At 41.1% G+C, this 14,658-nt stretch overlaps 1 protein-coding gene across 2 annotated transcripts in view; it reads right to left on the bottom strand.

Moving 5' to 3' along the window:
* Positions 1-901: 901 nt before the first annotated feature.
* The window catches only part of LOC124881531 (estrogen-related receptor gamma-like), a 50,515-nt gene continuing 36,758 nt past the window's right edge, over positions 902-14,658 (bottom strand). For both annotated transcript variants that reach the window (XM_047387125.1, XM_047387124.1), the window contains exons 5-8: positions 14,270-14,380; positions 11,894-12,064; positions 3,966-4,235; positions 902-3,875 (exon numbers count right to left, since the gene is read on the bottom strand). In XM_047387125.1, the coding sequence (XP_047243081.1) occupies positions 3,631-3,875; positions 3,966-4,235; positions 11,894-12,064; positions 14,270-14,380 (797 nt within the window). In that variant the 3' untranslated portion in view covers positions 902-3,630. The remainder of the gene's footprint in view (positions 3,876-3,965; positions 4,236-11,893; positions 12,065-14,269; positions 14,381-14,658) is intronic.

Below are 14,658 nucleotides of genomic sequence, written 5' to 3'. Positions count from 1 at the left end.
CCCCTCCCACATTAGGCCTCACCTCATTTGATTTATTTTCACAGAGCAGCTATCCTCCGCCTAATACCCTAATCAGCATTCATACCTTGCTGTGATGATTCGGGACAATGCTTTTTTATTGGGGAAGTGATCTCACCCTTGAGTGCCAGAATCAGCCTTTTTTTTACAGCCCATCTCCTCAGGAGGCCTCATCCATCAGCAGAGGTGTCTGGGCGACACGGCCACCTGACACATACTAACCCATTTAAGCACAGGGACATACGGGAACACATCACTCAAGATGGCTAACTCACTCGCTGACAGCTGATGTGGTGAAAATTCTCCAGCTTGTCCCAAATCCCTCTGCGCCTTCGACGACATTTTAACAAAAGATACATTCAGCTGGCAAGAACAGGCAGGGTCACTTATATTTGAATAGGTTTTTCTATCACTTTATCCATCTTTATTGTTTAAGGTTTAGCTGACCTGCCCTCATCAGTGATTTATTATAAAATGCCTTTAATGAGAAGCAACACGCTGAGTGTTTCTCTGTAGCTTGTAAACATTATTGCTGGAATATTGCTGCTAAAATTAGAAGCTAAGAGATGTTTTGTTTTTTTTCCTCAGGATCTTTGTATTACAAAGCAATGAGTGGGATGCCTCTTCCTTTATTAAGCTCAACAGGCAGCTGACTGCCAGCTCTGTCTCTTTGGGCCCACTTCATTACATTACCGCTGTTAATTATAAAACTCCATGCAACTGGGCTCGGATGCCTAAATGTGTCATAATGGGCCGTACATGGAAATAAGAGTTCATTGTCAGGCCGAGCAGAATAGACTGCCCCCATTAGCAGCTCTTATTGAATTTGCTTCAAACCCGTCTTCGCTTTTATTGAGGAAGAAGACACTGAGATATTATGAGCTTTGCATTAAGGGAATCGTCTTTATTGCCCAAGAATCCACCTGAGAATGAAACAGCACAGCTCAGCTCCTGCAGGGAAAAACGCTCACATCTGTAAAACACCTCGGTTGGCATAAGACATGATGTACATACAGCAAATCTTACATGACAAACGTTTTAAACCGACCATCACATTGGTGCCGTCGGACCATAAACCCGAGAGGGTTCTCTCCCTTCATTCGACATGTGTGGCGGGAGACAAATTTCAGAGACTCTTCACACAACAAACACACGCTAGCACATTAACAAAGTGCCACCACCAGGTTCCCCAAACATTATGGCTAAAACGAAATCAGTGCACACGTTTTGATTCTACACACAGACTTCTACTATAGCAAAAGACATCAACTTGATTCCCTAATTACAGATCTACAGTTCTGGTCAGAGGTTTACATAAACCTTCCATGTGCATGAAGGTATGTTTGGTCTTTTAAAGATGCATTTGAACTGTTATTTTTCCAGGGCATAAAACTTTGATGTTTTTTGAAAACAAGAACTGTATATACACACACACACACACACACACACGTTTGAATTTGGTTGAAGTTAGGGCCATTCCAGACCTGTTTTATCCATTTCAAAATTGGTTTTGGGGTGTGTTGGGGATCATTGTCCTGTTAGATGCCCAGCTGTGTCCAAGTTTCAACCATGTGACCCAAACGGTCCCTCAGATGAAAGTAAACAGCTTAGGAGCAGGAGAAAGCCGAGAGCCACAGAAGATTGAACTGGAAGACTGCGAAACCCAATTATCAGTGTCTAGTGAAGCTAGTTTAACATCGAGGACTGAATGGGGCGCGGCACTGGTGGTGTAGGGGCTAAGCACGCGACCAAGTGCAGAGGCTATAGTCCTTGATGCGGCTGTCCTGGACCCGGCACCCTTTGCCGAATGTCTCCCTCTCTCTTTGCCCTCTTTCCTGTCTACCAACTGTCGTAAAATGAAAAACAAAGGCCTCTAATGCCGCAAAAATAAACATAAAAAAAAAAACAAGGACTGAATGGCTAATGAGAAAAAGAAGAACCCCCTGCTCCCAAATGAACACCATCAAGCTTAACAAATAGTTGCAGCTGCTCACTTGGACAAGCCAAATTCCTTCTGGAGAAAAGTTTGACGAGACAAAGATTGACCTATTTGGTCAATGACAAAACGTTTGTTTGGATGAGTCAATTAAGGCTTTATGCCTAAGAACTATAAAGCAAGGTGGTGACAGCACCATGCAGCGGGGCTGTTTCACTGCTAGTGGTACGATAGATTGCAGAAATTAAGTGGAATAATGAAACAGGTGGACCAACTTCACCTCAAATCAACAACTAGATGGCTGAAACTTGGATACAGTTTGGTATTCCAACAGGATAATGAATCCAGGCTAATACTGAGCTTCTGTAATGGTCCCAACCCTCATCCTTGTTGAAAATGTGTGGGCTATGTTTAAACATTTGGCCTGTATTAGAAAAGCAGGCAATTTAAATGAGCTCTACCAATTCTGACAAGCAGAGGTCAAATATCCAGCCAGAATTTCGTCAGAAGCTTGTTGATTTCTACAAAAACCATGTGGTTGAGGTGCAATTTCCTAAGAAACATTTAGCCAAATATTAATTTGAAGCGATGTATATAATCGATGTATATAATTAAGCCTGTGTGAATTAGAGACAAAATTGTGCCCAAGTTCAAGATTTAAAAAATCATTAAAACTGAGAGCTGTTTTATCAGTCCAGTAAAAGAAAAACAGTTCATATATATCATCAAAAGCCCAAAATTAACACAGCATGTAAACTTTTGAAGTGAACTGTACATTATGGCAGCCTTTTTTTTGTTTCACATGATGTCTTATTGGTGTTCTGCACAACTCTACACTATTATGATCCTCAAGCACAGACCCCACTTCTATGGTAATATGATATGGTGTCAGTTAACAGTGCTACAGCAGAGAAGCTGGTAAAAAATTACCTCACAAAATTAGTTAAAAATCTTTAAAAAATTATCCTCCTGCTGCAATAGCCCATTTGTAAATAAAAGTAACAGAACAGAGCCACAAATAAATAAATATTACGTTGCTGTAGTACAGATGCATCATGAAGCACTCTTTCCCTGAAATAGCCTGGTAATATGTTGTGTGCATGAATGGAGATAGATATTTCTGCAATATAATACAGCAAGGGAGCAGATTTTTGTGAGCATTTCATTTGCCACATCACAAAATCATGGACATCTGCTGGTATAACTCAATAATAAAGAGTGTTTACTCTTTGGCAAGACTAACAGTACATCTCTACTATACAACAAAGAAGGAAAACAAACTTCTTATCATTAATGTTCTCTAAACCACTAGGATGCAGATTTTACAGGCTTCAAGATGCGTAAAATAATCCAGAAGGATCTTCAAGTATCAAGTGTTTCTTAAATTATTTTAAAGAAATAAGGTTTGGCATATAACTGCAAATATCTGAAGAAGGCGCGATTCCTTTGCTTTTAGGCCATCTGTCCAATATGTCATCAAGTTAGCAAACTTAAGCCAATTTGACTGTTTTTATAGGAAACAGGAGGGCTGTGTCTCCAAAAAAAAACACGTTCCAGTCACTATGTTCAGCTAAAATGGACTAATACAGTTGCGAACCCGCTATTCACCAATATGCTTTGCTCCTTCTCATATTAAACCTCTGAGGTCACAAAGCAGCAGACAGATCTGTTTCTGATCAAGCTTTGGCCTCAAGGAGTTCAAGGAATAGTTTGTGCATAGGCACGCGGCCATCCTGTTTGATGCTGCAGAAGTGCTGGACGGCACGAGCTGCCGTCTGACGGAGAAGAGGGAGGGTCATGATCAGCTTTCCAGCACGCCGACAGTCCTCAGGGTGGTGGGTGGCCTCATAGTCCTGCAGGGCACCGTGAAGGACATCTTGAAGTCTCTGAACTGCCTCAGAGTCCTCAATTTGCATGGAGTCTAAAAGTAAAGAGTATGGCGTCAAAGAGCTACTGTAAGAAAAGTAACAAAATATGCAGATTTATACTCCAATCATCACAAGCGTAGTACCTGAGTTTGCGAGAGCGATGGCCTTAAGGAGCACAAACTCCTCCTTTTCCAGCCCTATGCATTTATACTTCTTCACCAGCTGCAGGATTGCATTGTTCAGATCAAACAGCCCAGCCAGTTTGGACTGCTCCTCGTCCATTATGTAGTCTTCGGCATAAACCAGTTTGTCCTCCATGGCCAGAGAGCGAAATACCACTCGAAGGATCAGGATCTCCATCCAGCCACTCTGCAGGAGACTCATCTGATCAGCTAAAGAGAGGGTGGGGAAGCCTAGAAAGAAGACATGAAGGAAAGAACACATTTATTTGGTTTGTTAGAGACAGATTAGGGTATGGCAGAGCAGTAGATGTAAAATAATCTTAAGAAATATTAGACATGGACTTAAAAAATGTTTAACACCCCCCCCCCCCCCCCCCCCCCCCCAATCTGATTAGCCCCTTTACTCTGATACCCCAAGAGTTCCATGATGACTCTGGAGGAGCTGCAAAGATCACAGCTCAGGTGAAGGAATTTAGAGACAAAACAGCTATTAGTCATGCACTCCTGGCCTTAATCATTGATTAGCCAAGCTGTCTTAGCTCAGATGTCGAAATAAAGCTATACAAATCTCATTTGCACGTCTGCCGAAAGGCATGTAGGAAACCCATCTAACGTGTGATGGGTTCCCTACATGCCTTTCACCCTAAACATACCATCCCTACAGTGAAACATGGTGGTGGCAGCAACAAAGTGTGGGGATCATTTTCTTCAAAGGACGACAGGAAAGATGGTCAATGTTGACGGGAAGACGAATGGAGCTAAATGCTGTCCAGTCCCTGAAGAAAACCTGTTAGAGGCTGCAAAACACCTGAGACTGGGGTGGAGATTCACCTTCAAGCAGGATGACGACCTTAAACATTTAGCTTGAGTTACAATGCTTTACATCAAAGCCTCCTCATGTGTTAGAATGGCCCAGTCAAAGTCCAAAGCTAATTTCAACTGAGATTCTGAGGCAAAACGAAAAAAGTAATGTTCACAGACAGTTTGCATGACATGTTGGTATCTAGATAGCATTTCATAAGCATTGCAAGCAATAATGGTCTGACAGAAAGCTTTCTTGAATAGGTTTGTGGTGAAATATCTTTTTCTATTGATGGTGCAAAATGTGCTTGCTGCAATATAATTTTACTTATGAAATAGCCACACAGCAAAGGCCATAACAAAGGACAGAAGGAATTTGTCTCTGCGGGACACGCCTACTTTGACAATTACAACCCACTGGAGCTTATTAAACCCACTCACTGCCCAGCATAAACTTGCACGCACACACAGTGACACAGACACACATTTACTGTAATTAAACAGAAGCTTTTACAGAGCAGAGGAAGGGAGGGTGGTGGTGTTTGTATTTTTGACACCGTCCGTGATTGTTATCAGGATCCACGGCTCTTTAAAACCCCCGCGGTGGCGCCACCGGCATCCGCTTCCCCACCCTTGCCCCAATACGGATTGGAATCGCTGTCAGTGCACCATTTCATTCCTCTATAGTGATCAGTATTCTGTAGCAGAGCTATCGATCAGGAACAGAGACCTGTGTTAGTCTGTGCTAGATGAAATGTATAGCAAGTTATTGATAGATTGAGTAAGATAAGTTAAATCTTCGATAAAGACAATGTTTCAAATGAATGAAGCAAACATTAAGGGAACCAGGAGGTTGTTCATGTTGGTTGTAATTGCGTTTTAAAGTGTGACAGAAACAGCTAAATTAAAAGCTCTTTGGTTCAATTTGGCCAATAAAATGTAAAGCCTTAAAGCAAGAAGCCCAATTAGCCCACCATTTCTTCATTTTTCTATTCATTTAAAATTTTAGGTCCCATTACCAACTCATCTAAAGTTACTCTTACTTAAGCTCTTTAGTACATATTCTTGAAGTCACTACACAAATGAATTTATCTGCTCCAAATCATATGATAGAAACATTTTCCCTCTAGAAACATGTCAAATGTACACTAGACATTTGCTTGACAAATACACAGAAGCACAGCCAGTTTACATCACCACGTGTTAACACAGTCGTCACCCAGCAGTCGCCTTGAACACGAACATATTCGACAGCCAGCTCTGCATCACAGACTCAAAATGGCCAAAACCAAAGAGGGCAGTTGGTCTTTAGCCAGCTCGTCTTCCAGTTTGCCCCTCAGACTTCACACCACATCACTGTCAATCTGCCTGATAGGAGCCGACACAGAGGAGTGGGTGCAGCCAGGGCAGTGGTCCCCCGTCACACTCACCTCCCCCTGGGCAAGGAACTCACATGGCCTGGGACACTTCGCCCAGGACCCCGGGTTCTCCCAGGAATGGGGGCTGCTGTGTGTTCTGCCACTCATCCAGAGCTGATGTGACACAGCCATTACGCTGCTAGGTAAGGCCGGATTATTATTCAAATACCCCTTTCCCTGTGTTTCAGTCTCTTGTTGCCTCTTCTTTTCTTTGCTTAATCTCACATTTAAATGCTTCAGAATGGTGACATTGTTCATCTTAATTAGAGATTACTTCATTACTTCACACCATTGTGTATTTCTGCAAATTGAAAAGGGCAATTATCGCATTATTTATCATAATGGGAAAAATATTTAAATTATGATAAGAACTGTGATTTATTATGAAAACAATACACTCTAATTATAACGTCTGCAAGCTGTTTTCCTGTTTGCTCATCCAAAACAGTGATTAGACAAGATTTCTAGAATGTAAACACTGTCTATTTTATGATTCCCACACAAAAATTGTTTAGGCATTTACTTAGTTGAGTTTGAAAAAAAAAAAAAAAGATTTTTTAAGTTTTGTCTTTCAAAATAGTTCACTCCTTTAGGTCAGAAACATATTATACACATACACAAATTTCTGACACCTAAAATAAAAGCATATATTCAGGTAACTGGGCTGAATAAGCAAGGTTCAATTTCTGTAACAGATTACTCTATAAATATATATGTTGCCTTTTACTATATTTGTTAAAATATATATTTGCTAAGTTTCAGAAACAATATATTGCATTTAAATTGTTTTGTTAAAGGATAATTAGCTACTGCCAGCTTAATCTAGCAACAAAAAGTGGAAAGGGCTGGCTTACGTCTATCACAATACAACAAGATTATCACAATAATTCACATACCGGTAATCTAAAAACCAAAATGTAAAATATTGGGACGAATTGGTGCTCCTAATCAGTTTTTTGGTTAGAACTAGGCATGGTCTGGTACGAAAACCTAGTCCCAGCTACATGGTATCCCAGGGTCATGGTATTTATACAAAAATGTACAACTAAAACATATAACATGGTCTAAGTTATTTTATTTAAAACAGAAAACCAAAGATTATTCCCTCTGCTGCTAAACTAAGATTAACTCTTGATTAGTACAATTATAACAGTGCTATCTATAACATTCATTTGTTAATCTGAATCTCATGCATTGCCTTTTTTTGTAAGTATAGGAATAAGTGTTGTGGCTTTCCTACAGCCAGTGAACCAGCAATGCGCAGAAACAGGTGGAGGAGGGGAGCAAAGTGTTACTTTATGCTCTATATAGCAGATAAACGCTCATTAAAAGCACTATGAACTGTCAGAAAGGTATAATGAAACACCTTAAAAATCTTAAAACTAGAACTTTTAAAGCCTTGACCAGCCCGAGCCTTGTTAGGACCGGTCCAGGCTAACTGCTGTACCCCGTCTCCAGTTTTGTGTAAAGAAAAGCAGTTTTCTGCAGCTTCAGGCGGTCAAACTGGTCTGGGCTTACTCATCTAATTCTGGGGAAAATGATGATGAAGCACGTTTCCTAGAATGTAAACAGTTGCTCATTGAACTTTCCGACAGAGTATTTCTGCATAATTTTGAATGCTCCCGAACGTTTCACTGAGAAACAGGTTTATCGGTCATGGTGTAATCACTTTTTCCATCTCAAACAAAAGGGCATATTCCTCAAGAATATCACAGTCTGTAAAGATCACCCGAGGAATAAACTATATGTAACCCTAAAGAGGACCAGAAAGCTGGCTTTTATTTAACTTTTTATTCTTTGCCTTAAAGTAACATGTTCAGTCCTTTTCAAACATTCCTGATGGGTTTTCATGGATCAATGTATTTTTGGTGACATCTCAGAATGTTGAGAGAAATGTGTTTGACGCCTTTATGAAAAATGTCTTCCTGTCCCTCCTCTACCGTCGCCTTTACCCCTCCGGTGGGTATCTGCTGTGGTTACAGCCGCCGCTCTGCTCCCTCAGCTTCATCCTCTACTGGAAAAGGGCTACAAATATACACCCGTCAATCGCACTCCATGTGTCTGCAGCGGGGAGACAGACGGCAGCACGCTGCGAGGGGTTTTGTGAAGGGAGGAGCTGGATTTCTTCCAAAACAAGAGTATGGAAATGCTGATGAGGATAAAACAGCTAAATGACTGCCTCTGATAAAGTTTGTAGAAAAAGAAACAGGGGTCAATATTGTAGAAAGATACTAGCACTCGCACGCACCTGTTTTGTTTGTTTTGTAAGCATTTCAGAGACAAGACATCAACAAAGAGCCCAGGTGTTTCCCTGGTGATGTTTTGGGTGTGAATAACACTGCTGATAAAGCGGAGAAAAGGGAATGATAAGAACTTGAGAACAATCAACCTACATAAGCAGGGGAAAAAAAATCCCGTATTTGAGTTTATTATACCACTGTGAAAACACTTCTGTGAAGCTTTGCAGTATTTTACCAACAGGCATATCCAAACCATGACCGTATGTCGCTAAATATGGAAGCTTTTTTGGTGACATATTTTAGACTCTGTGATGTGTTTAAACAGAAGCCAGGATCTATACTACAACTTCAAATGAAGCCCTTTGGCTTTTTGACCTGACTGTTTGCCTTTACAAAGCTGGTTGAGCAAACAGTTAACCATAATTCACATTTTCAAGCAAAAGCAACTAATTAGCTTTGTCTGAGACTTAAAAACATTTTTGTCTAAGACTTGTAAATGAAAGAAGTTACTATTAAAAACAATAGCCAGCAGACTGATCAATAAATGAAATTACTTCAGATTTTTGCAAATTCCTAAAAAATCTGTCTGTTTAAAGAGACAAGATTTAACATTTAACTAACTAAGATGACAGTTTTGCATTGCTGTTAATATTTTATTGTTCTGACGATGCTCTGTATTTATCAGTGGTCCAGTGTGAAGTGAACTATTTAAGTCAGCATTAGAAGAACCCTTTGTGGTGGTTAATATCAGTGATGGAGGGGGATTCTGACCTTTAATTAAAAGAGCTACAATTTAAAATGGCTTTAGAAGGTAACAGGGTGAATCCTAGTATAATAAATTAGATGGGACAGGCCATTTCCAACACGCATGTTCCTGCCAGGTACATGTGAGAAGCTCTATTAAGTTGCAAATCAAAACTTCACCTCTCGCTTAATGGACAATATCTTGTTGTCTGTCTCAGAAATCTATTTACATATACAAACATTTTCTACATTTATATTTAGACGACTACAAAACTAACTTTTAGACAGTTTGGAAGTTGCTTAGACGTCTTTTCAAGCGTCTCTGCGCTCTCTGCAGTAAGAGTAGAACAGCTGTGACTAGTCATCATAGTCAATGACGTGTACTGTGATAATTCACCAATATTTTTAGTTAACTTCATTACTTTTTGATTTCTTTAAATTTCAGATTATACTAGAACAGAGGAGATGTGGACCTGGAGGAATACACCTCCTTCATCCCAGGCTTCATCTCCAAGTGTGCTGATGATGTCACCACCATCAGGACAGTAACCTGCTATCTGAACCAGAAACCCTGGCTGTATGCTGAGGTGAAGGCTCTGCTGAAAGCCAGGGATGCTGTGTTCAGGCCCGCTTTGAGGACCCTGACACCCCCCAGCACCAGACTTACACCACCACCTGGTGACATGTCTCTCAGTATAACCACAGCAGAGGTGAGGAAGACCCTCCAGAAAATCAACCCCTGCAAGGCTGCAGGTCCCGACAACATCCCAGGGCAAGTACTGAGGGACTGCGCACATCAGCTGTCTGAGGTGTTGGTGGACATCTTCAACAACTCACTGTCACCTGTCCCCACCTGCTTATAGATTCCTCCTATTGTCCCATCCCCAAAGTGCTCCACAGTGACTACCGACTGGTAGCCCTAACCCTGGTAGTCATGAAGTGCTTCGAAAAGCTGGTCATGACTCATATCAAGGACTCCATCGACATCACTGTGAACCCCCATCAATACGCCTACAGGAAGAAGAGCTCCACTGACGACGTCATCTCATCGGGGGTCCACACAGCCCTCAACCATCTGGAGAGCAGTAAATCCTACGTCCGTCTACTCTTTCTAGATTTCTCCTCAGCCTTCAATACCACCATCCAAATAGGCCCTAGCGCAGAAGCTCTTTTCTCTTGGACTGAGTGCCACAGGGAACTGGGTACTGGACTACCTGACCAGCAGACCTCAGACTGTCAGGATCCATAACACTGTTTTCTCCTCCATCACCCTATGCACTGGCTCACCCCAGGGCTGCGTGTTTAGCCCCCTCCTGTTCACTCTGCTGACGTATGACTGCTTCATATAGTGAAGTTTGCAGACGACACAGCAGTAGTGGGACGAATCACGAATAATGATGAGTCCAAATACAGAGAGGAGGTGGTACACCAGGTGCAGTGGTGCAGAGAAAACAACCTCTGCATCAATGTGAAAAAGACTAAGGAGATGGTGGTGGATTTCAGAAGGGACAAGCACCCTCTCCCTCGGCTGCACATCAGAGGAGCAGCTGGGGAAGTGGTCCCCAGCTTCAGGTACCTGGGTGTGCACATATCCAATGACCTCACCTAGAGAGCCAACACGTCCTGTCTGGTCAGGATCACTCACCAGCATCTCTACTCCTTCAGGAAGCTGAGGAATGCTGGACTTGGGAGCTCAGTCCTGAGGAGCTTCTACCACTGTGTGCTTGTTGTGCTACTTATTGTGCTTTTGGAGCTTTATTTCAAGCATTTGTACCAATAACTCAAAGCTCATTAGTTAGTTTTTGTTATTAAACTTATTTTGCAGTATCTTCTTGAGAAGTCATATTTTCTTTTCTATGCCATCTATAAACAGCAACTTCATTTTGTTTTGAAAAACTAAATGTTTGCCTTATTTAAAATGTAAAAGCATGGTTATTGCTGTTTAATATGGCAGCAGAATTGGAAATAAATAAGACAACCATGGCTAATCAAAGATTGGCTACTGCACACTCTGCTTTAAACCTTCGAGCGAATACAAGCTTTGCAGGGCTGTTAACTCCAAAAAGATCCAATAAAAACTCTCTAAATAGAATATGATGAAACACCAGACGTTTTCTCAATTTCTGAGATTGGCAAAATTCTTGGGTTCCCAACACAACCCCCTGCTGAACATCATGCTCATTGTAGAACAGAGGTACCAGCATTTTACCCTAACTAAGCAGCAAGCACAGACTCTTACACTTTTCACCAAAAGGAAAAAAACAAACCTCCTCATGTCTCATCTGCTATTTCTGTGACAGAAGACAAGCTCAGTGTGTTCCAAGAGCCAGGAGGATTTCTGTAATTCAGACCTGACAGGGAGGCGGCAGCGGCCCAGGAAACAAATTAAAACTTCCATGTGGCCGTTGGTCATCTGGTTGGTGTGGGAACACTTTGGTCAAGAAGGACATGGCATGCAATTTGCAGCATGCTGGCATACACAGAAGCACACACAGAGGATGAGAGACAGATAACACACACACACACGCACGCACACACAGCACCCACCTCCGACCGTTTTATGGGCTGTCTTGGCAACCACAAGTTAGAACAGTCCCTTCTCTGATCTGATTAGGGACTTAGTGGACCTAATGTGTGTGTCGGCTGGTGTGGGAGAACTGAGTGAGTGAGAGAGGGAGATTCATACCGGGGATGTGTTTGGCCCAGCCGATGTTGACCACCAGTTCTCTGTCTGCCAGGTCGCACAGCGTGGTCAGTGCCTTGATGTCGCTCTCAGGTACCGTAGGGTCCGGCATGGCGAAGATGCTCTCCGGCTCGGCTACTAGCAGCAGAGATACCACCTTGTTTTCCACTGCATCTACAAAATAAAGAAGTTTATTATTACCACCAGTATTTTATTCATTCAAAGATGATTTTCAGTGAGATAAATCAACCTTGACACCATGTTGTCAAGGAACCCTTGACAGTAGCATCATTATGAGATATTGTGAAATTTAAGTACCTCAAGCAAAATAACAAGGGGCTCAAGGCCTAGATCCAAATTACAAATCTTAACTGGTATTCATCTGATTAGGCATCTACAAAAATAATCAACATAACATCAATCAAGCCCCTTGTTATGTCTTCCAAGATAACAAGACATGGACGTTCACCTAAACCAACTGGCTGTGCAAAGAGAGAGCATTAATCGGAGGAGCAGCCAAGAGATCGAAGGTCACTCTGTAGTAGCTGCAGAGTTGCACAGCTCAGGTGGGAGTATCTGTCGATAGCACAACTACTTGTTTTGCACTCCACAAATATTGCCTTTATAAAAGATATAAAAGAGAGCAACAAAAAAGCCACTTTTGAAAGAATTCACAAGAAGTCCCATTTCCACTTTCCCAACACAAGCCATGTAGGGGACACAGCAAGCATGTGGAAGAAGGTACTCTTGTCACAAGCAACCAAAATTGAACACCATACTGACAGTGACGCATGGTGGTGGAAGCGTCATGCTGTGGGGAAGCTTTTTTTTTAGCAGGCACATGGAAGATTGAAGGAGACGGGAATATGAAGTAAAATACAGGTCCACATTTGAAGAAAACCTCTTAGAGGTTGCATCAATTTAATTCTGGATCTGAAGATTCAACCTTCTATTAGGGGAATGACCATAAATACACAGCCAGAGTAACAAAACAATGCATATTCAGATGTCAGACTGACTCAGTTAAGGTCTAGACCTAAATCCAATCGAGAATATGTGACAAGACTTGAAACCTGGTTTCTACAGATGCTTTGAGCTTGATCTACTTTAGCAAAATAATAAATTTCAGTCCGCAAATAAGTAAACCTGGTAGAAACATAACCCAAAAAACCTCCAGAGCAAACTGCTACAAAGGTGATTCTACAAAGTATCAGATTTTCATTTGTACAAAATTTGGAAATCCATGTGTCCCTTTCCGTCCACTATTATTTGCTACTTTGTCTTGGTCTACAACATACATTTCCAACAAAATACACAGACATTTGCAAATACAAAAAAAAAAAAAAAAGGTTTAAGGGTTATCAATTCAAGGCACTGTATGCGACCCAAAGACCTCTTTGCCACTAAACTGATGCCAAAACAAAGAATAACCTCAAACAGGCAACACATGTTAGAGTTGTTTTCACCAGCATAAAAAGGAAGAAAGCCAGTACAGGGTAGTAGTTTCCACATTGTGACATGTATGTGTTGTACAGAAATCACTGAAACCAAGATCCCAAAGATGGAATTTCAGCCAAAGGTCCAAAGAAAACCTTCAGAACCCCTGGACAATAGTTGATCATAAGAAAGTATAGGGAATTGTTGCGGTTCAAACCATTTGCACACTACTGTGGAGAAACCTGAAGGCATCCTGTACTAAAGAAGAAAAAGGGAGCTTAGCAGCAGAGATAGAGCTTGTATACTCCGACAACAACAGTGCCTCAGATTGATGGTCTGAGTCGAGCTCCAACTGTACCTTGACTAAACTGTACATGTAAATGCAACAACTGATGCAAAATAGTTGGTTCTGCTAATCTGTCTGTATTGGAATCTCTAAAAACAAAATTTCCTGCTTTGTTTCTGTGTTAATTGTCTGTACTGCAACAACTGTTTGCTCCAATCATGAACTCTCATTCATTTTTACCAGTTCCTATGATTATCAGACAAGGAAAGAAGTACAACAAAGTATGAATGATGCAGTCAGTCAAATCTCCAGCTACTGCAAGCCATTTACAAGCTTTTATAACTGACAAAAGTTGGATTTTAAAATTCCTTCACTTGACTAATCAAGTTAGAGACATAAGTTACTGTATCAATTGGGATATTAGTTGAATTGTTTTGATAAATTATCTCTCAAGGAGGAAGATCTCTGTCTGGCCTTAAATATATAATTTAAAAAGCCTCTCTTATAAAAATCTAAATTTGCTAGATAAGTAACTAACGATGGCTCGTCAGACTTAAAAGAAAACATGTCTTGGCTTTTGCCAGGTAAGTCTTGAAGCTTTTCCAACCATAACTGAAGAGTCTATGAGCACTGAGGGCCAACTTTTTTATACTTACATGTTTTTTTCTGTGGCAAGCTGTTCTGTGGGTGCAAATAGGGGCTGTTCTCAGCATCTATTCTCCTCTTGTACTTCTGTCTGCCTCCTCGAACCCGGTCCAGACGTACGCCTAGGTACATAAACACAATCAAAGGATGTTAATGACGATGTTTGCTTAGTCAGACCATAAATACACAACCAGGTTGGCCCTCATATAACAATGCTACATGTACAGTAAATAAAACAGTTCATGCAGGTGCATCTCAATACATTAGAATGTCATTAAAAAATAATGTATGAAGTTGATTCCTTACACACAGAGTAATATGATTCATGTGTTTATTACTGTTAATGAAAATTGTTTTATAAACCCAACAACTGTACATTATTTCCACTGAATTAGGGGGG

This window comes from Girardinichthys multiradiatus, chromosome 15 (assembly GCF_021462225.1).
Source record: "Girardinichthys multiradiatus isolate DD_20200921_A chromosome 15, DD_fGirMul_XY1, whole genome shotgun sequence".
NCBI lineage: Eukaryota > Metazoa > Chordata > Actinopteri > Cyprinodontiformes > Goodeidae > Girardinichthys > Girardinichthys multiradiatus.
The sequence above is the reverse complement of the archived record's forward strand: the minus strand, read 5'-3'. Positions and strand labels throughout refer to the sequence as shown.